Source organism: Notamacropus eugenii, chromosome X (genome assembly GCF_028372415.1).
Source record: "Notamacropus eugenii isolate mMacEug1 chromosome X, mMacEug1.pri_v2, whole genome shotgun sequence".
NCBI lineage: Eukaryota > Metazoa > Chordata > Mammalia > Diprotodontia > Macropodidae > Notamacropus > Notamacropus eugenii.
Window position 1 is genome coordinate 58,233,423 of NC_092879.1, and position 22,607 is coordinate 58,256,029.

The 22,607-nt window shown below is 42.5% G+C and overlaps 1 protein-coding gene across 1 annotated transcript in view; it reads left to right on the top strand.

Annotated features, from left to right (window-relative positions):
• Positions 1–21,718, top strand: part of LOC140515889 (transmembrane 9 superfamily member 2-like) — a 75,985-nt gene extending 54,267 nt beyond the window's left edge. The window contains exons 13-17 of the mRNA XM_072626715.1: positions 3,672–3,831; positions 6,138–6,289; positions 12,544–12,655; positions 14,190–14,361; positions 21,119–21,718. Of these exons, the coding sequence (XP_072482816.1) occupies positions 3,672–3,831; positions 6,138–6,289; positions 12,544–12,655; positions 14,190–14,361; positions 21,119–21,186 (664 nt within the window). The 3' untranslated portion in view covers positions 21,187–21,718. The remainder of the gene's footprint in view (positions 1–3,671; positions 3,832–6,137; positions 6,290–12,543; positions 12,656–14,189; positions 14,362–21,118) is intronic.
• The last annotated feature ends 889 nt before the right edge of the window (positions 21,719–22,607 follow it).

Genomic DNA, 22,607 nt, shown 5'->3' on the forward strand with positions numbered 1-22,607 from the left:
CTGTTAACAGGCAGAGCTGAAACCTGAATCTCAGATTTGAGTCTTCTTTTTCCATTCTTAGTCCATTGTCTCTTTCTGCTGTATCATGGTACCTGATCCAAAGCCTTCAGGGGGCTCTTCATTACCTAGAAAATAAATGGCAAATTTCTTGACTTTGACATTTAAGGTTCTCATCATTTGGTCCCATTTCAATTTTTCAGTGTTGTGTCCAAATATTATAGTCATTGAACCCTTCACACTCGTCTCACTAGGTCCCTGAACAAGAACATGCATACTTTCATCTCGGTTTCCTTAGATAAAAGCTTCCCTGTGCCCATTTTCCCTGATTGCTCCCTCCTGTGCCCTCCTTATCACTAACGCTCTTATGGCCCTTAGTAGATTCTACCTGTAACTTGGTACAGTGGAAAGAGACCTAGCTTTGTCAGAAGACCTGGGTTCAAATCTTGCTCTTGTAGCATACTACTGGTGTAACCTTAGACAAGGTTCCTTTCCCTGGGCCTCAGTTTCCTCATCTTACAAGTGAGGGGGTGGGCTAAATGACCTCTGACATACCTGCTTTAGAGCCAGGATTCTATGTATGACCTTGAGCAAGTCCTTTCCCCTGACCAAGTCTGTTCTGTCAGATGAGAGGGTGGACTTCGCTGGCCTTGGAGGCTCCCCTATTCTAGCCTTGGTGTGGGCTCCCAGTATCCTCTCTCCTAAACTAGATGGTAAGGTCACTAGTATGGGCTGCACCCAGGAGGGATGTTCTCTTTAGTGTTTCTCAGTGATGATAAATTAGAGACAGTGTTCCCTTTGCCAAGGCTTTAAGACTGATGAGTAAGGATTGTTCCGATGAAAAGATTTCAAGAAATGGAAAGAGTTGATAAAGATCCTCTAAAAAGAATGGAAAAATATAAATAAAATCTGAAGGCTTAACACAAAAAAGAGCAAAGTGATGTTACAGGAGAGACAGAATTGTGGCTTGAAGATGGGACAGTGATGACCAAAAAAATAGGAATTTCAGCAGTTGCATGGAATTGAGGGAGTTGTTTGTTGTGCTAAGTGCTCAGGTTACAAAGAGTGGCAAAAACAGTCCTTGTTCTCATGGGGGAGACAACATGTAAATAACAAGGTCCAGACAAGGTCTCTGCAGAGTGACTGAAAGATCATCTCACATGAGAAGGTGTTAGTGGGTGGGGAGACCCAGAAAATCTCTTGCACAAGGTTTCTATAGAAAGCCTCCTGAACTAAGTCTGGAAGGAAGCCAGGGAAACTACGACACATAGGTGAGGAGGGAAGAGCATTCCAGGAATTGGGGACAACCAATGCAAAGGTACCAAGGTGAGAAATGCGATGTCCAATTTGAGGGACAGCTGGATTGTAGAGTGTGTGAAGGGCAGGAGAGTATAAGAAGATTGGTTGTAAAGGGCTTTAAATGTCAAGTAGCAGATTGAGTATTTGTGCCTGTAGGTAATAGGGAGTCATTTGAGTTTATTGAGGAGAGTGTGTGACATAGACCTAGGAAAATCACTTTGACAGCTGAGTGGAAGATGAACTGGAGAGAGGGAACACTTGAGGCAAGGAGATCAGTGAATTATGAGCCTCCTGCAGTAGTGAGGACTGAGGTGATAAGGGCCTGAAGAGCCTGTTTATGTGAGAGCGAGAGAAAATGATGTATGTGAAAGATGATGCGAATGTCTGATGATAAAATCTGCAGCTGATTGGGTTTGTGAGGTGAGCAAAAGTGAGGAGTTGAGCATGATGCTAAGGTCTGAGCACAGGGGTACCAGGAGCATGATGGGAGGGGAGGAGAGATACCAGATGAGAACTGGAAAGTAGAAAGAATCAGGATCCCAGAGGGGGGCAATCTGCTGCAGAGGACAAGAGGGGATGGGGTCAAGGGTTCATGTAGAGGGGTGGGCTTTGACAAGCTGAAGGGCCTACCTCTTCAGAGAAAATAGTGAAAGAGATTTGGGGGAAATGTAGCTGAATGATGTGAGATGATGAATAGGAGGGAAGAACTGAGGGCCAAGGATACACACACACAAATCTAGAGCTACATTGCATCTCAAAGGCCATCTATTCTAACCACCTCATTTTACAAAGGAGGGAACTGAGGCTTGGGGAGATGAAGTGACCTGGCCAAGATAGTGGACAGGATTCTAGATGTAGATCTGGAAGAGAACTTGGAAGCCATCTGGTTCAACCCACTAATTTTACAAAGGAAACTGAAGCCCAGGAGGTGAAAGTGACCTGCCTAATGGAGATCATGAACAGGATCCTAGACCTAGAATTGGAAGGGACCTCAGGCCATCTGGTTCAACCCACTCATTTTACAAAGGAGGAAACTGAGACCCTGAGATTTGAACGCTTTAAGCACTTTTCCCCCCTGTACCATATACTATCTTTGGAGAATATTCCCTCCCCCTCCAAAACAAACATGTTGTATGGGGAAAAAAAAACCAGGGGTACTTCCTGAATATAATAACTGTTTATTTGGTGCCTAATGTTGACAAAGTACTGTGTTCACAACAGCGCTGTGAGGGAGCCAGTAGGAAGGTTATTATTTCAATGTTACAGATGAGGAAATAGCCTCAGATTGAGTAACTTGGCTATGGTCACAGATAATTAAATGTCAAAGCATAGATTTGAACTCAGATCTCTGAACTCCAATTTTAATCCCATTTCTACTGTATTTCACTCCTTCCTCCTTGACCTGAGTTCATAGTTGCTGGAGCCTTTTAAGGGTCCAGTTGCACTATGACCTGGGCTTTCTAAATAAAGCAAGCATTTCTGTGAGTTAGCTTAAGATTCATACTAAAAGGAGAAAAAAGGAAGAATAGATTTTTACTTAGTCATAAAAATAGCCTGTAGGACATATTAAGTGTATTACCATGTATGTTCTGGGCAGATGGAGCCATGAGGTCACTTACTGTGGTAAGAAGCAGGGCAGGCCAGAAGAAACAACCCAAGAAAAACCAAAGACAGTTTGAGTTTCTTCAAGGTCAATGAGGTAGAATGTGATATTTGTGAGGAGGACCTTCACTGATCTTTTTGGAAAAAAAGTCCATGCTAGGAGATCCCTTGGTTGAAAACACTTGTATCTCCCAAATAAAGCTGCATTCTCCCTGCTTGAAGATGAGACTTTGGGATGCTCTGTTCTGTATGGTTGGTGACTCTAGTCCTCAGTCATGATGCGGGATGGGGTGGAGGGTGAAGGCTGGGAGGGGCACACAATCTGATCCTTTGGTGTTACCAATGAGCATGGGTTTGGGTTATGGGAGGCAGCAGCCCTTTAACCTACCAGGCTACATTATTCCCAGCTGTTAGACTCTGAGCTGACTGGAGACTGGGAACTAGATAGAGGACCTTTCGGGGTTCTCCACCTCCACATTCTTGACTTTGTTTTCCTACTTGGTTTCTCCTTTCTGTTTTTTCCTTTGTCTTCATTTAAATTAAAAAGTCCCTGTAAACTGGTGCCTTGCACTGTAAATTATCTGACTTTAAGTCTCTACAATGTAGTTAATTGGCAGATATGATTTGATACCAGTTGAAAGCATGACCTTCCTACCACTCATTGCCTCCTTCCTACCTAAAGCAGTTTTGGCATTTGTATCAAATGTACCTGACATTTTTCTGAAACTACTTTCTTAATCCTTTTTTTTTTAAAAAAAACCTTTTTCCCCCAGTATCGTCTTTGCTGATTTCTTCATCATGAATCTTATTCTTTGGGTGAAGGGATCATCAGCTGCCATCCCCTTTGGTACCCTGGTTGCCATCCTTGCCATGTGGTTCGGCATTTCAGTCCCCTTAACATTTATTGGCGCATATTTCGGATTCAAGGAACAGGTAAACTTTGGTAATGTTCATTTGACCATTAAATAACATCTGAAAAGCGTCATCTTTATTGATGTATTGCGGCAGTTGAGGTCCTGCCTTCCAGCATCCGGGCCTTCACTGCGGTGCCAGGTCCTCCCTGGAGCTGTGCTGCTGACGCAGATCCCCGCCTCTCTACGCTTCAGGTGACAGTCTTCATGAGTGGCTGTGGCTGAAGAAATTCATCATCATTCTACTGATGAGCCTCTCTCAGTTTAGCTAGGCTGGTTCTCTGATGAAAGACATATGGTCCATTGCCCAGCTTATAGGCAGAGCTTTCCTTGCCAGGCTTGTGCTCTGATGGCCTGATGCTTTTGAGCACGGGGTCACCTCCACACTGTGAAGAGGCATTGCAGGAAGACTTTAGGGGATACATGAATGATACGGACTTTTTGGGGTCTCTAGATGCCCATCATTTCATCCCAATAGGGAAACTTTACTGCTGCAGATAAGTACCCCTTTTGTAACTTAAGAGTCTTAAAGATTTGCAAAGAACCATGCTCTCCAAAGTGGGGAGTGTTAGAATAACCCCAGAAGGTTGGTGGCTTGATCTCCAAGGACTGTGTGGTTAACCAATGAGAGGATAAGAAGAGAGGTCACCTCCTACCCTTCATGGCCAATCATGGGTTTGTCTCCAACACAGCTACCCTACCTGCTAGGTAGGTAGTTAGCTGGGAACTGGGCAGGACCATAGTAGGTTCCCCCTGGGACTGTCTGTGATGACTAGTTGCTGGTGAATAAGTCCTATTCCTACTCCTCTTCCTGCCTTTTTTGGATTTTTTTTTTTTGGTGGGAGTGAGTAGTACAGGGTAAGCAATCATGTGGTTTATGATTATCTGTTCCCCCCTAGCCCTACCCCCACCCCACCCAGGCCCCAAGACCACCCCTCTTCTAGAATTCCCTATATCTGGTGAGGACACCACCATGCTTCCATGGACGTAACTCGCCAACCTCAGTGTCATCCTCATCTCCTTACTTACCTTTAGTCCGTGTGACCAACTCACTGCCAAATGTTATTGTTTTTACCTTCCCAGTATCTATTGTATCATATCCTCCACTTTTCCTGCACTTTTGTAGCCACCATGCAAGTTCTGGACCTTCTAAGTAATTGGTCTCTCTGCCTCAAGTGTCTTCCCACTCTGATGCATCCTCAATTGAAGCAATTTCGCTGCAGCAGAGTTCTGACTAGTCACTGCCCTGTAAACTCAGATCCAATATCACTTCATCTTTATCTCATCCTTTTGTATAAGTGTTATAATGTCTCTAATCCTTCACATGGTAGTTTATGTAGGTAACTTATCAGTAAGTCAGTATATACATGGGAATGCATACCCAAAAAGTTTAACTGCTAGAGATTAAGTGATCAAGTGGCTTGCCATTTGCCATTGTTTACAAAGCAAGCATATGTCACAGGGAAGACTTGACCAGGTTTTGCTGACTCCAAGCCTGGCCCTCAATCTTTGGTGCTGCACAGTTTTTATGTGTATACCTACGATAGAAAAATTGCTGCCCTTGGTAACACTGGATAGCAAATAATTTGGAAATGTTTTGAAGAAATACTTTTATTTCATCAAAGGTAGTTGTTATGTTTCCATTTTTCCAAATATATTAATGTACTCCCCAGATTATGGAATTTTAGCATCTTCTTTCTGATGTAGCAATATTAAGAAAACATATTGTAGGGAAAACTGACTCCTATCAACCCCAGAATGTAATAGATGTATACAGTGGGCAGATGGGCCAAAGGACAGGAGCCAGAGAAAAGAGGCCATTGAAACAGTCCCACGGATGGGAAAGGAGAGCGGGAGACTAAAAGTACAAATCTGGCCAGGTCATGAAATAATTAGCGAAAGAAATAGCCAGAGGCTGCTGGGAAAAACTCTGGAAAGCCAGTCTCTGGAAAGCCAATCTCTGGAAATCCAACGACAATGTTCAAGTGGGACCGTAACCTGGCTGGAGGACATAAAAGAGCAGGTTGCATTTCGTATCATCTGGATATCAAGTAGAACGTAATTCTCAAGAAAAATTCTTTGCCAGTGTGAACTGTTGTCTGTTATGATAGGTTACTGATTGAGCTTGGGTAATCAGTCCTATGAAATCGAAATAGGGATTAGGTTGTGATCGTTGGCCTGTTCTAGACATTGCTTCCAAGAATGGGAGCTAGAGAAGATAGTAAGCATTTGGTGTCTGGGGTTTTATATGTTCTAGGATTGTCTGTGCTGATTACTTTCTCTACAAAGTTATTTTAATTTCATCCCATGCTGGTTTTCATCTTTAAGCCAATTGAACACCCAGTTCGTACAAATCAGATTCCACGGCAGATCCCTGAGCAGTCCTTCTTTACGAAGCCTTTGCCTGGCATCATCATGGGCGGCATTTTACCCTTTGGCTGTATTTTCATTCAACTCTTTTTCATCCTGAACAGTATTTGGTGAGTATTGATTCTTGTTCATTGGAGACATTTTTTAGCTGTTCCTTATTATTTACCGAATTTACTATTCTTGTGTTTTGGAGAGTTTATCCATTCAGCCACATTGTCTAGAAATGAGCTATTACCCCAAAGTGGATTTTCTAGGCCCCTAAGGCTCAGCCCTCAAAACCCTAAGACTTTTTCAGGGAGTTGATATTATTTCATATTCTTTTAAAAATATTTTAAAATGTAATTTTTCTTTCAAAGAACAAAAATCCATCTTCTCTCTCTTCCTCCCACACACCCTCTCCATCCCGCCCCCGCTGAAGAAGGAAGAAAAACAAAATCCTTGTAACACATGCAGATCCCAGCCCCAAACAACAAGACTTTTACAGATATCTTTTGGATTGAAATCTTTTTAAAATGCGAACAGTGGACACTGAATATATAGTTTCACCTTTTCTTCATGATTCAGGGTCATCACAGCATGTCACTGCTTATTTGGACCCTGCAACTTTGGGGTTGCTTTTTGGTTTTGTCTTGAGGAGCTGCCCCTCTAAAATGTCAGGTTTCCCTTCTGGGTTTGGTAGACCTGCTTCTAACAGCTCCCCACCCCCCTCCCCTTTCTTATGTTCTGCTTTTAATCTGCAGTGGCCTGAAAAAATCCCTTCCCAGAGGTTGTTAGAATTACATGTAAATTCAGAGTCAGTAGCTCTGAATGAAGGCATGGGGGCCTCTCCTGCAGAGTGTGTGAAAGGGCTTTAGTTCCCTGGCTTTGAGTTATGGCCCAAGCTCCAGGGCCTTTTTGTTTACTTCCTGGTTCTTGGCTGGGTTTAGGCTGAGGTTGCCAGGAACTGGCTAAGTGGGGGGTTCCTACTATAGCTGGATTTGTGGAGATTGGGGAAAAGGTGCCCTCCTATGGAGCGCTGGTGTGTATGGAGATGCCCTGTATGGCTGCCTCATGCCTTTGCCCCAAGTAATGTTAGCAAGCTCACACTGTGTGCCCTTAGAAACGGGGCCTAATCATATTCATTGAGGGCCCACCTTAGCCTGAGCAGCTCATAGGAGGTACAGAAGGTACAGGAGGTACAGGAGGTAGATTGTCCGCAGCGACAAAACCTGTAACGTGGCTGCGCAACAGATGATGGCAATGGTATTCCAGATATTTTTGATGGAACAATCATTTTTTAAGCCAAAATGGAGAAATTCCTTAGAATTTAGTTTTTCTTGCCAATAAAAAGTATGTGCTTTGGTTTTACTTGCCATGTAAAGAAATTCCTCTTATTCCCCAGAATGAGACTATAAACTTTAAATGTGATTTTTAAAAAATGAGGTGTGCATTTAATGGTTTTTCCCTCATCCCCAGAAGGCTATTTAAAATTTGTACCTCATATCCCAATTTAGTTAGTTCTGCGCTACCGGAGGGGGATAGCAGTAAATATCAGCTGGAAATGGGGAGGGGCAGGCAGCCAGGGAGAGGGGTGGGCCGAGAATTGGGTCCCCAGTGTCCAGGTTTCTCATTAGGTTCTAGAAATTCTTTTTTGTGATGATGAGAGTGCTGATCCACCGAACACCCGAATCAGCCATCGAAGGCTCCTCTTTCCCTCCCTGTCTAAATGCCCAGACAACAATGGCCACTGCTGCAGTTTGCAGCCTTCAGTAGCACTATGTTAGGTCCCTTAGGATCTGGTATGTTCAGAATGACTGATAGAAATTGGCCTGGGATTAAAAGTCAAGCATAAATAATCCTGGCACTGGGTGTGTGTGTGTGTGTGTGTGTGTGTGTGTGTGTGTGTGTGTGTGTGTGTGTGTGTGTGTGTGTGTGTGTGTGTGTCTGTGTGTCTGTGTGTCTGTGTGTCTGTGTGTCTGTGTGTGTGTCGGTGTGTCGGTGTGTGTCTGTGTGTCGGTGTGTCTGTGTGTGTCTGTGTCTGTGTGTGTCTGTGTGTGTCTGTGTGCGTGTCTGTGTGTGTCTGTGTCTGTGTGTCTGTCTGTGTGTCTGTGTCTATGTGCGTATGTGTATGTGCGCGCGCGTATGCGTGTCCCAACTCACCTCTTTTTCAAACTTCCCTGTGTCTGCTGCAGACCCAGGTGCCCCAGAGGCACTCCGTCCTCCTTGTTCTCCCGTACCCCACGTGGCCAATCAGCTGTCAGATTCTTCTGTGTTCACCTCCACAATGTCTCCTGCATCTGTCCCATTCTTTTTGCTCCCATGGCTCACTACCACTCCCTGGCCTAGATTTTTGCAGTGGCTTCCACAATGACCTCCCTGCCTCCTAGTCTTGTTCTTCCTACCACCTTTAGCCCTTAGCCTTTCCTGATTCCTCCTGACTTTGAGTACCTGACTGCCCTCCCCAGACTGCCTTGGGTTGAATTGCTCTGTAGATATTTGGATGAATTACTTCTATATTTTTGCTGAGTATATTTTTACATGTGCCTGACAACCCCATTCAGAGAAGGGATTATTTCATTCCCAACCTCAAGCTCCGTGTACATACAAAACACATAGTAGGCACTTGAATGCTTGTTGATCTGTAGAGGGAAGGGTCCAGGGTGAGGGGGGTGGGCATGCAGCACAGTATTGTGGAGAAAATGCTGGACTTCAAGCTAGTCAGGAAGACCTGGCTTCCAGTTCTGTCTCATGGCAGCTTCCATGAGCCTCAGCAAAGTCTCTGGCCCTCAGGGATCTCTCCAAGACTCAGTTTGAGAGAGGTTGCTCTCAGTGGAGGCAGTTCCTATGCTGAAGTCACAGATCCCTGGGGTGTGTGTGTGTGTGCGTGCGCGCGCTTGCATGAAAACTAATGACCATTTACATCTCTCTGGTTCCTTCAGTATCTAATTTGCATATGTGTATTATTTATGCCAGTATGTTTTGTACTAAATGTATATTTCTAAATACCTGTAATGAGAGTCTATGTATATTTTGGCTTTCACATTTTTCGCTTAACATTTTAATTCTTTCTCATACATTGCTATAAACCCAACACTTGTCATTTTGAGTAGCTGTAGACTCATATTCCATCATGTTAATGTACCCAGGTTTGCCTGACCATTTTATTCGGCACATTTGCCTCATATCTAGTTTCCCCCCATGAATATAGTCTCATAGGTCATTAGAGCTGAGGCCAGAGCTCAGTCATCGAATCCAACCCATTCATTTTACAGATGAGCAAAACCGAGGCCCAGCAGAGAGACTGTGGCTCTTGGAAGCTGGATGAGGAGGCAGTGGCTTGGGGCCAAATGTCTTTTGGATCTTTCCTTTGGTCTTATTACTACCAGGAGGTGAATGACTGGCCCCAGGCCTGAGCCCCAGAGCTCCTCTTGATCATCCCATTCTCCTTAGGAGACTGCCTTCCCTCGCTCCCCATTATCACTCCCAGTCCCTCAGCTTGACTCCTTCCTGCCTTTCTGCCTTTATCTCATTCCCCTCTCTTTCCCAGCCTTGGTATCTGCAGTTGAGCCTTTGGGGACATCTCCATGGAAGGCCCCCTTCCCCTCCCCCAGGGCCTTGATTCCCTTTAGAATGCTTAGCGTGACTCACTCTGGCTGCTGCCTCCTTCAGGAAGCCTTCCCCACTCTCCCCCAGGCCAGTTGTTAGTATTGATTTGTATGATGCTCTATATTTTTCTTCCTTACACTCCTCTGGATCCATATTCTGTCCCCTTTCCCAGTAGAGTGTGAGCTCCTTGAAGCCAGGAATTGTTTTATCTTTGTCTCCCCTGTGCCTTGCACTTATTTCTAATAAGTGTTTGATGTTTGTCGGTGTATTCCTTGAATGCTTTTATATACGTATGTATGTACATGATCTTATCTGTTTGTCTGTGTGTGTGTATGTACATAAAGAGAGAGCCAGATCTCTCTAGCAAGACTGAACCAGTTTCAGCACCTGCCTTAATTCAGCAGCCTCCTGGTTACCTCCCAGCTCCACCAATATTGGATTTTGTCACTGTTGTTTTTGAGAATTCGAGAGATGTGTTAGGGTACCATGGTGGTGTTTTAATTTTCATTTTTAAAAAATCTTGCTGGCAACCTGTGTATCTTGAAAATGTAAGTCAGAAATTGCACAGTTGTGGCCAAATCACTCATACAACACTGGCAAAGCCCCCTGCTGCCATCTACTTGCCTGTGAGATGTCTGCCTTCCTGCAGTCCCCAGGATGCCGCCCACTGACTTTCTGTTGCATCTTTGACCTGCTAGGGTTTAGCATCTGCAATTTTCCATTTTGAAAAGTGACTGTGTCTCTTTCAGTAGGCAAAGCCTGAATGCTACTGATCATGATGGACTTTAGGTAAGAACAGAATGGGGAATAGAAGTGGGGGGGAGAGAAAGAGAGAGAAGAAATTGAGAAAGAGGGAAAGAGAGAGACAGAAGAAATTGAGAAAGAGGGAAAGAGAGAGAGACAGAGAAGAAATTGAGAGCAAGGGAGGAAGGAGACAGAGAGAGAGAAGAAGTTGAGAGAGAGAAATGGGGAAGAGAGAGAGAGATGGGAAAGAGAGAAAGAGAGAGAAGGAGAGAGCGAGCAGTAGCAAGTCAGTTAGACGAGCATTTATTAAATGTCCACTATGTGCCAGGCACTGTGCTGGACCCTGGGAGTGTTGGGGCTATAAAGACACAAGTTATAGCCCCTGCCCTCAAAGTTCTTAACACTCTACTTGGGGATAAAACAGGGAGAAAGTTAAATTTATATAACATTTTAAGGTTTGTAAAACACTTGATATGTGACCTTTCTGGTCCTCACAGCAACTTCAGGTGCTATCACTGTCCCCATTTTACAGATGTGGAAATGAGGACAACAGAGGGGAAATGGTTTGCCCAGGGTCACACAGCTAGTAAGTATCTGAGGCTGGATGTGAACTCCGGTTTTCTTGACTCCAAGTCCAACATTCTAAATAAACTTAAGAGTTGAACCCTTTGACCCAGTAATATTGCTTCTAGGACTGTATCCCAAAGGTACCATAAAAATGGGAAAAGGACTCATGTGTACAAAATATTTATAGCAGCTTTTTGTGGTGGTCAAGAACTGGAAATTGAGGGGATGCCCATCCATTGGGGAATGGCTGAACAAGTTGTGGTATATGAAAGTAATGGAGTACTATTGTGCTATAAGAAATGTTGAGCAGGCAGACTTCAGAAAAACCTGGAAAGACTTTTATGAACTGATGCTGAGTGAAAGGAGCAGAACCAGGAGAACACTGTACACAGTAACAGCCACAGTGAGCCAGGACTCTTTCTATTAGACTTAGCCCTTCACAGCAGTGCATGGACCTAAAACATTCTCAAAGGTCTCTTGAGGCAAAATGCCATCCACATCAAAGAAAGAACTATGGAACTGGATTGCAGAATGAAGCAGACTGTTTTTTCTTTTATGTTTGGTTTCGTTTAGTTTCTCATTTTAATTCTTCTATGCAACATGACTAATGTGAAAATGTGTTTAATAAGAATATATGTGTAGAACCTGTATAAGATTGCATGCCATCTGGGGGAGGGAGGGGGGAGAGGGAAAGAAAATTTAAGACTTATGGAAGTGATTGTTGAAAACTGAAAACAAATATTAATAAATTTGGAGGAAAAAGAAATAAATAAAAAAAATTAAGAGTTGAAGGGAAGAGGGAAATAAAGCACTAACCACTAAGGGAGCCAGGAGTAACTTCTTATAGTAACTGGTACTTAAAATGAGCCTTGAAGGGAGCTTGGGGTATAGCTTCCAAGGGGCAGAAGTGAAGGAGAGTCTGGGCACTGAGGTGGTGTTTCCCTGTTGTATACAGGGAAAAAGCTAAGAGCTTGGTTGCTGCATAAAATACACAAGCAAGGAAGAATGTGAAATCAGTCTAGAAAGGTATCCAACTGATATGGACTTTCAGTGCCATACTTAGGTGTTTGTATTTGATCCTAGAGGTAGTAGGGAGCCAGTGAGGCTGCTTGAGCAGGAGAATACCATAGCCAGACTTATGCTTAGGGCTGTCCACTCATCTGGAGGCAGGGAGGTCAATGAGAAGGTCATTGCAGTAGTTCTAAGAAAAGCAGATGCAGAGTATATCCAAGAACAGGAGAGCCAATTTAGCAGCAGCAGAAATGGGAAACTGATTTTCCTCTGATTACTGATTAATTTCTGTTTTGATCATAACACTGATTTCATGAAAGCACATGTGTGTGTGTGTATGTGTGTGCGTGTGTGTGTATGTGTGTGCGTGTGTGTGTATGTGTGTGCGTGTGTATGTGTGTGTTTTCGAGGTTAGAGATGGATTTCCAAGTTTATACTGTTTGTTTTTGCTTTTCAGGTCTCATCAGATGTACTACATGTTTGGCTTCCTTTTTCTCGTCTTTATCATTCTTCTCATCACGTGCTCAGAAGCCACAGTCTTGCTTTGCTATTTCCATTTGTGTGCGGAGGTAAAGACCAATCTCCTTTGGTTTCCATATGCATTCAGAGGGCGTTCAGACGATTCACAGTTTGGTGGTGGAAGTTTTTGTTCTGAAAGTGATTGGTGTACTCCAGAGGGGGCGAAGGGCGGGGGCGCTGGGTAGAATGCAGCCAGGGTCCTCAGGCGCCAGGCTGATAGATTTTCTTAATGCTATCTTTTGACTCTAATGCAGTTATGTAGTCAAAGCTAGACATGGTGAATACAAACAACGCTGTTCTCTCTGGCTCTTGCTGCTACCTCCTATTAATCCTCTAACATGGAAAGATAAGGGCTTGTCTGATATTGCAGGTGTAAAGAATTGCACCTCATCGCCAGAGACTCCATTGTGAGGCCGCGGGGGGGCGGGGAGGCCACAGCAGCCTAACCAGGCTTATAACATGTGGAGGGCTGGCCATCTGCATCTGGAGAAGGGATAGTCACATTGATGGATTGATCTACATTCTTGAAGCCCATAGAATTCCCCTTGCTCTGGCCTCCTAATTAGCTCCCGAGGGCTTTTTGTGGGTCAAAATGCTCTCTAAACCTTTGTCTACAAGCCCATGGGCCTGTCTTTGGGTTTGTTTCTTTTACATTTACTCGTCAGCATAGGCCAAAGTCAACAATAAATTGATATTAATAATATTAGCAATGTAAAGAAAGTAAGAGTAGCATGTTTTCCATACGAATTTTGCATTTGTTCTCCCCAAGGTCCATGCACACTCACTTGGAAGGGTGGACCTTTGTGGCGGTCCATGTAGCTAGGTCACCTCCATGCAGTGAATGTGTGTGACCGGAGGGACCACTTCTGCCTCTGATGATACATATGCCTTTGTCATTGCTGCTTCCCATCCCAAACTGATACCCATCATCCCTTTCTCTCCAGTCAGTGGCCCTTTCAGCTCTTCTGCCCAGCCCAGCAGAGACAGCTACTCTTTGCCTCCTAAAAATTGCAAGACACAGCCCTTTCAGGCCTTTGATACCTTTAGCAGTTGCTCAGCCTTGCCTGTCTTTCTTGGCCAAGGCCTTGTTTCTAGAGCCACTAGGAACTTGTTTCTGCATCTTTTCTTTTCCGGAGTACCATAGCACAGTTGAAAAAAATAAACAAACACAAAATCAGAAAATGTCTTGGCAGCCTTTGCCAGGTTTTGAGGAACTAATTTTCTCACCACCCTGCTTCTGTGGTACTAGCATCTACCGGGTTCTAGCATTTTTTTTGAAGTTAAATATTATTTTGTGCCAGTAGCTTAAAGATGAGCAGGAATGGGAAAAGTTGGGATGTGATCATTTTAAGTAAGAATTTCTAAAATATTTTCCTCCTGTGACATATTCTTTAAGGGTGAAAACACTGGCCAACCCTAGGTATTATATTTTAGCCACTTAATATTTCTGCAGAGCTTAAAGCATCGCATGAGAGGGTTTTTCTTTTTACAAATTGTGAGGCCTTTCACACAGTAGGTGGGTTTGGTGTTTGTGGTCAATCCCTTTCCACCCAGATGACCCTTTCCTGTTCTGCTGTGTTTCAGGATTACCATTGGTGGTGGAGGGCATTCCTCACCAGCAGCTTTACAGCCATTTACCTCCTCATCTATGCAGTTCATTACTTCTTCTCAAAACTCCAAATCACAGGGACTGCTAGCACCATCTTATACTTCGGGTATACAATGATCATGGTCTTAATTTTTTTCCTTTTCACAGGTAAGTGGAGAAAGGGCATATAGATTTAAAATACTTGGAATAGTCCCGAGAGCAGTTAATTTATGGAAGGGCAATAGTGCAAAAAGCCTCCTTTCAATTAGTTCTGTAATAGTGTGGAAAGTTCTGGAAAAGGTTATACTTGGAAGCTTCCAGTACTTTGCATTCAAGCCCACCCTGCCTCCTTTAAGCCAGGAAATGTTCTAGGTCACAAAGGCTTGTCCATGTTCCATTTTGTTCTTGTATCTTACACAAAAATTCACCTTTGAATAGAGGCCAACTGTGAAAATTAATTGAAATGAACACCTTTTAAATAGAGTAGAAATTATTTTTATTTGACCAGATTGAGAACATAAATAGGAGCTTTGATATGCTTGGAGCTATTTGGGTTCGAACTCATCCCTTCTTTCCTCTTCCTCCCCATTTCAAAATAACTGTATTATGAAACTTAACTTTATATAACCAAAGTCTTAGTGATCGATATTCAAACCTATTTACAATAACAAATCCCCACAAACATAAATGTCAGTGTAATTTTATCAGCAGCTCCCTTGAAATGCCTTCCAAACTTATTGTATATTCAGAAAAATGAAAAAAAAACCGATCTCCATTGTTTTTATTACATAGTTATAGCCAACTGTTCTGCCCGGGCTTTTTGTTTTGCATACTCTCAGAGAGGCTTTCCATATTTCTTTTGAGTTCTCCTATTTGTCATTCTAAATGACAATTCTAGTACTCAATTGCATGATGCCAAACAGTGGTTTGTTCCGCCATTCACCAACTGTTGGGCTTTTAGGGTTTTGTCTAGCTTTTCACTATTGCAGAGAATGTAGCCATAACCATATTTTCACAGAGATAATTCTTTAAATTTATTTCCTCATGGAAAATGATTTCCAACACTAGAACGACTGGATCAAAGGGTCTGCTGAGGTTTATGACTTGTTTTGTACGGCAAAATCGCTCTTCAGCAAGTCTGGGTACCTGTTCCCTGCTGCCTCACCAAGATCGTTGTCATTTTTATTTTTGCCAGTTTGATGGGGATCAGGGGATACCTCAGAGTTGTTCAAGTTTATGTTTCTTTGATTATTAGGGAGGTGGAACATTTTCCCGAAGGTTATTTTTTGGTTTGGCCTTTTTCTTTTTTTTCTTACGCTCTGTTTTTCCTCTTTTGTAAATTGCCTGTTTATATCTTCTCACCATTTTTCTATTTGAAACTAGCTATTCTTTGCCTTGATAGATTTCTATTTATTCCCCATAAATTCTGGATGTTAGGCTTTGATCTAGTCTTCACTGTGAACATTTTTTCCTAATATTTTCTTTTTTTTTTTTTTTGCTCAATTAAACTGCTTTTCACAGTACAACATCCTCATATTTTAATGTACCTGTTTGTCCCCTGTGAGGTTATTCCCTTCACAAACACAGATTACAGTCCTTCTACACCTTGTCCTGCTATAATTTTCTTACAACAAACCTTCTCTCTAGGATTTGGCCTCCCTTGGCTGATTATCCTCCATTTCGGCTATGTGCAGCACTAGGGGCCGGCTCTCTCGTACGAGTCCTTTGTTCTTGCTATCTGACTGGCCCCTTCCTCCTCCTCTCTTTTTCTTTTTCTTTTTTTTTAATTTATTTTCAGTGTTCTACAATCACTACCATATAACTTAGATTTTTTTTCCCTCTCTCTCTCTCCCTCTCCCCTCCCTCCCCGAGACGGCATACAATTTTATATAGGTTCTACGCATACATTCCTATTAAATACATTCCTTCTCTCTTTTTCAAAGCCATCCTTGATATACTGATGTCACTCAATACCATTCTTGGACATGAGTCATGGACAATAATGTGCTGCAGTCGACTCACTCACACTAACCACGCGTAATAATTGAGGTGCCCTCCCCCCAGCCCTGCCAAGTCTAGCTTGTACAAAACCTGACTGCGGTCAAAAATTGTCCCCTTAGGAAAGGGGAATGGCAGCAGAAGCAACACAGTGAAGCGTTCATCCCCAAACCTTTATTCCAATTGGAAGGAATGCTTTAAAAAAGTCATAGTATATTTATTTATTAAGCTGCATAATTATTTTTCAGTGGATTTATTTTTCCTTTAAAAGAGCTTTCATTTCAGGGACATAACCTTGCATTTGGACCACCATGATAATCATACCCATCTAACTAGTTCCAGCAATTTCTTCCTTATGTTCAATTGATAAAGATTTATTTCCTGCCTATATTTGGGATAAATAGACTGGTGTATTTTCTGCTTACTTTTTAAAAAAAATATTTTCAAACCCCTCATTGGACTAGCTGGAATTTCTTGTGATATGAAGTAAAGACCCTCCCCCCCCCCTTTTTTTTTTACCATCTTTCCATCCAGATCTCCCAATAGCATTTTATTAAATTATGATTCCTCTCCCCAGTGTTTGCTATCAAAAAGTTAATCAAACACTCACCTTTCCTATCTGTTTGATTCTATTTCTGGGCTCTCCCCCATGCGTTTCGAGTCGAGGCTGCGTTGTGTACCGAAGCAGCGTTTCCCCAAGCTTGTCATTCTCAGGTGCACTTGGAGATTAGCAAGGATCTGTCAGAAAAGGGCATTGAGCACTGGGGATGGGGAGAGTGGGCCTGGTGGAAAGAGGATTAAGAAGTCCTAACTTCCAGATAGCCTTGAAATACATTAAGGAGAGATGGCAGAAGGTTCCTTCATCATCACCTGGTTCATCCCTCTCACTTCAGAAAGAAAGAATTTGGTACTAGAGAAGCTCTGAGGAGGAAGGTGACTGGCCCAAAGTCACACAGCACCTTTGTGGCAGAATTCCTAGTAGACCCAAGCCCAAGAAAACATCTCTCCTTGGACTTAGATAGACCTCAGTTTGGGGTTTTCCTCTTTAATGATTCAGTGTAACACTTGAATTAATTTTTTTAGAAATTCACAATTTTCCCCCTTTTTCTCTATTAGTTTTAAAAATTTTCTTTTTCAAATAAATTTTATTGGCATTTAAAAAATTTCACTAAAAACTCCTTCCAGTATCTTTCTGCCTCTCCCTCCCAGAGACCTGTCTTATAAAATAAATATTAAAAGAAGAAGAAAAAAAACCCAGCAAATTCAATGAATACATTGAAATAGACTGAAAAGATATTCAGGATGGCAGCCCATGGACCTCCCACCTCTACAAAGGAGGGAGAGGGTGGGGGCGGCTCCTCATAGCTATTCTTTGACTCACTGTAATTTTGAAAGAAAAATAGTGACCGTAGGGAGCAAAGCAGTTGAAAATCTTTAGCTAAAACCCAGCTATTATACAAATCCCCCTCCTAGCATTGTCATTGATTTTTCATTCCTCAGTCATTTTAAAATGAAAAGTCAGCTTGATTCAGTTTTAAATTATTAGAAAGTTAAAATGGAATTGTACTCAAAAGCCTACTTCAAACTGGGCAAATGAGAGCAATTCCAGGGGGGAAAAGCCCTATAGATTAGTTAGAAATGCATTAATTATATTTTGAACAGAAAAATAGAAAACAAAGCATGCCTGTGTACCACTTTCACCTACAAGATGAAAACTGGTAGATTTAAAAATAGAAACTTAAACTTTTATAAATGATCTTCATAATTTTAAGTGGTTCAACCTTCTGTAATGACACCATAGTGTGTTTGGAGATAAAAATAAGATCCAGTCAATCCTTATTTTTAAAGTTAAGAATTTGCCCTTTCTTAAAATTAGTACATTAGGTATTAAGTTATAACAATGGATTCAGTTCCTGTTGTACGTCAAACACATGCCTTTGTTTCATGGTGATAACCTATATATTTGATGAGAATTTTGCTTTGAGTGGGATTCTCATGAAACACATGTGGTTAATACCTAGACTGGACTAGCACATGGCTGTGATTTGCGGTGGTTATAAGATTTTATTTGAGACTCATTGAAGCCTTGCGTTTTAAGAAAAGACTTCAAAATAATTTGTCCCATTGTGCTGTTTCACAGCCATAAGAAATCAGAGTATGCTTGCAGAAGCTGACAGCAGCATGTATTATGGCTTGCAAACTCAAAGACTGTCAAGGATTTACTCCAATTTGAGACACCTTAGATACTGTCGGCCTGTAAGCCTGTACGCAGTGATTGTCAATTGGCGAGTTTGGCCTAATGACCAACTCACTCTCTCTGGTTGAATAGCAAATTCAGTGTTTGTATGTGCCCACATGACTTGTTAGGTATGCACAGTGAGAGTCCCTCAAAAAGCCCCTGTTCCATAATGCTTTTCTGCATTGGGTGCTTCTGCTTAAATTGTGTGTAGAATCTGAGTAGCAGATGAGAGCTGAGAAAAGAAGCTAATCTACCCTGGAAACCATGTGCCCAGCATAGGGATGGCATGGCATATCCGGAGAAACAATGGGTATGGAACTGGAAGGCCTCAGTCCAAATTGTAGTTCTGCCAGAATTGTGGCCTTGGGCAAGTTGTTTTTAACAAAATCTCTGGGCCTCAGTGTTCCTACTCTCTAAAATGGGGTGATCCATCCCATAACTCATGGAACTGTCTGTTGCTGAGACTCAAATGACATAATGTATGGGCTTAATAATCTTGAAGCTGTGTAAATGTAAGTCCTTGCTTGGTGTCACCTTTCCCCCCATCTTGTGATGTTTTTTGGAATTGCAACATTGAAGGAAAGTTGTTATTTGAAATGAAAACAGGCTCTGCTTCCAGATATGCTTTGCCTCACCTCATTCTGCTCGTACTCCTCTCTGTCCTCACAGGCCCTCTCAAGACCAGTCTCCTCCATTGGAAGCCTTCCAGGCTTCTGCAGAGGAGGGAGCCTTCACTCACCACTTGGACCCAAGCAGTGATTATTTCCCTGATGTGGGCATTTTGTGGGCACGTCTCCTTTCTACCCCTCCTAGCTGGGATAGTCGTCCTTGAGGGCAGAAATTGTGATTTAGGGTTCTTCTCTTCCCATAATACCCAACAAAGCATGAGCACTGACTGCTTATTGAACAGACTAGAGTGGGAGGGCTTCTTCTCTGGCCCAGGGGTTATTAAAGGCCCACATCCCTTACTCAGACCCACCTTTCTTCTTTCTGTCACTGTGCCACTCATTCACAAATATTAACCAAGCACCTGCTAGATGCAGAGCACTATGGGGGCAAGTCATAGATACATTAAGACAGGACCCCTGTAACCCCAAGGAAATTAATGATCTCATAGGGGAGATAAGATAATGGCATAAATATATTCTAATGCACTGACCCTGGAGTCAGGAGGACCTGAGTTCATATTAAGCCTCAGAAAGTCACTTAACCCCAGTTGCTTTCCTCAGTCCCCCCAAACAAGCTAATAGCCATCAATCAATCTATCTATCTGTCTGTCTGTCTATCTATCTATCTATCTATCTATCTATCTATCTATCTATCTATCCATCCATCTATCTATCTGTCTCTATCTATCTAATCTATACACATATGATATACTTTTTTTTTCTAATGGGGATTCCATTTAGGTGAAATAAGGAAGTATGAAGAATTTGGAGCATTTATGAGGGAGAGAAAACTTTTTAGGGGCAATCAAGGACGGCTGTGTGGAGGGAGTGGCAGTTGAGCTGGGCCTTAAAGCATAGGTAGGGTTTCAAGGGTGGAGGAGAGGAATGGAAGGAAAGGGAATTCCTAGCATGGGGAACCAAGGAAGATACTAGAGAGTTGGAAGGGACCTTAGAAACCATCTAGTCCAGTCCCCTCATTTTATAGATGAGTAAAACTGAGGCCCATGGAAGCTTCACCAGGGTCACCCAGGTGCAGAAGTGGCAACTGGAGGATTTGAACTCAGGTCCTCTGACTCCAAATTCAGTGCTTTTCCCAGTTTATCCTTTTGTCAGACCTTGTAAATGTTTGTGATGAGGATATAGCCATTTGGATCTGTTTAAACCGATTGGGATTCTTCAGACATGCACTCCTTTACAATTCCTTAATTAAAGAGGGTTGTGTCCATCTGAAACTGGACACTTGCTATTTGGGGTTAAATGGAAGATGCAGAAATGATCATTTTGACTTCCTGAATAAGAGATCTTTCTTTGAGAGGGAGCAGCTGAGCCTTAGTGAAGTGAAATCCTGTTCCTTCTGCGGGCTAGCTGGAAGATCCTGGGCAAGTCATTTGCACCTAGTTCTTGAGAGCTAGGCAACTCCAAGATCCTGTGATAAAGGAGGTCTGTCTCCATGGAGAGGGTCTGGGGGCTGGAACAGGAGCACTTCAGAGAAGCTCCATTGTTGGTCTGTTTTAGTTGATGGCCTAGGATTTTGCTATCTTATAGAATAATAAGAATAACATCATTTATGTAGTACCTAAGGTTTGCACAGCACTTAAGTAGTAATCATAATACTAGCTAACATTTATGTTGTGCTTACTATGTGCCAAGCACTGTATAATTATTTATTATCCCATTTGATGCTCATGACAACCCTGGATGCTGTTATCAACCCCATTTTATATTATTTATTTTATAGATGAGATATATATTTATTTTATAGAGGTGAAGTGACTTGCCCAAAGTCACACAGCAAATCTAAGACTGGATTTGCACTCAAGTCTTCCTCATGTCCCTCCCAGACCTCTGTCCATGGTACCAGTCATGGAATTTCCTGAAATTGTCATTCTCTAGTGTATAAGTCCTGAGCTTTTGGGTATCAGCGGCCCTCTTAGAAATTGCCATGCTTTATGTTTTCAAGAAAACAATCATGATTTGTAAGAATTGCTAGTTAACCAAGATATTTTTCATCTCATTTCAGGGACCATTGGATTTTTTGCCTGCTTCTGGTTTGTTAGCAAGATTTATAGTGTCCTGAAGGTGGATTGAAAAGTCGCTGAGAGATCTCTCCAGTTGTCCTTGCTGTCGAGTTCTTAAAGAAATGTTAACTGTTTAGTGAGGAAACCTTATTTTGAGACCTCAGAGCTGAATAGTTTATGTGGCATAAAACACCGTTACAGGGGAAAAATGCCTTTGGGGGGATGCAGGTTTATACTTGTTATTTTCTTGAAACAATTTTCCACTGAAAGGGTTTAATTTAAAACAGTAGAAGTGGCTGAAAGTCAGTTTCTTTCCAAATGAACATGAGGCCGCTGGTATTCTAGTTTCACTGGTTTCCCCCTCTTCCTGTTACCCCTCCACCCCCAGCCCCTTTTGTTCAACACAATTGGCTACTCCATCAGAATGATGAGCTAGTGATCCTTATGTCAAATGTGAATTTTCCTAATGTAGAAATTGACCATGTCGTTTTTTCCCCCCAGCCCTTTGTAGCTTGGAGATTCCATTTGTTTAGCAAGATGTTAGAACTGATGAAACAGCAAACACTGCTGTCTTTGTCATTCAATAAAACTTCATACCTCTAGCCTCAGGGCCTGGCCTGTGTTTGTATTTGGTTACTGGTTACTCTTCTTGTGGATTTGGAGAAGCTGTAGGTTTAACCTGTGTAAGTAACAAGGAGTGAGCAGACTTGCTTATATTTCTGTGCTTAATCAGAACACTTGGCTGTCATGCCCCCCTCTCCCCCCGCAACAAAAAACGATTGAGGTGACTGCTTTCAAGATTATTATGTTTTGGCTTTTCCTAAATAATACTTTTACAGTGAATCTTGGTTTATTTTTAGACTTTGGGGGAATGCACTTAGGTACATATATATCCCTCTAAAGGTAGAATCCTAGCTATCTAAGAAAACCGAATGGGCTTATTTCTCGAGGCATAGTGAGTTCCCCATGACCAGAGGCCTTTCTTTGGCCCCTTTCAGGAATGTGGCAGGGATTTCATGCTTCAGGTTGGTCTATTATAGATTATAGGTTAGTCTATATGATGCCTAACATCCTTTCTCAACTCTTAAAGTGTCTACAAAAGTTGGAGCCACCCACTTAATCCAGATATTTGGACATCCCATTTTACAGGCAGAGCAGAAAACCGACTGAGGCTCTCCCAACCCCATGTTTGTCTTCTGTAATGAGTCCTGGCCTCACAGGGGGCTTTGGGGCCCACTGACTATCTACATTAGCAAAAGCAGACCCTTGGTATACTTATTCCCATCCTATTTCCCCACTTTCGGCCCATGGGCCTTTCCTTTTTCAGTCCTCTGAAATCCAAGAAGATGTGAGTGGGGAGATGGTTGCTGGGGCTGGGGTGGATTGGGTGCAACTGATATGGCCCATAATGTTGGATACTGGCCAGATTCCTGATACACTTACTAGATCAAGGTGTTTGTTCCAGCTGTGAGAGAGGGAGGGAGGACTTTA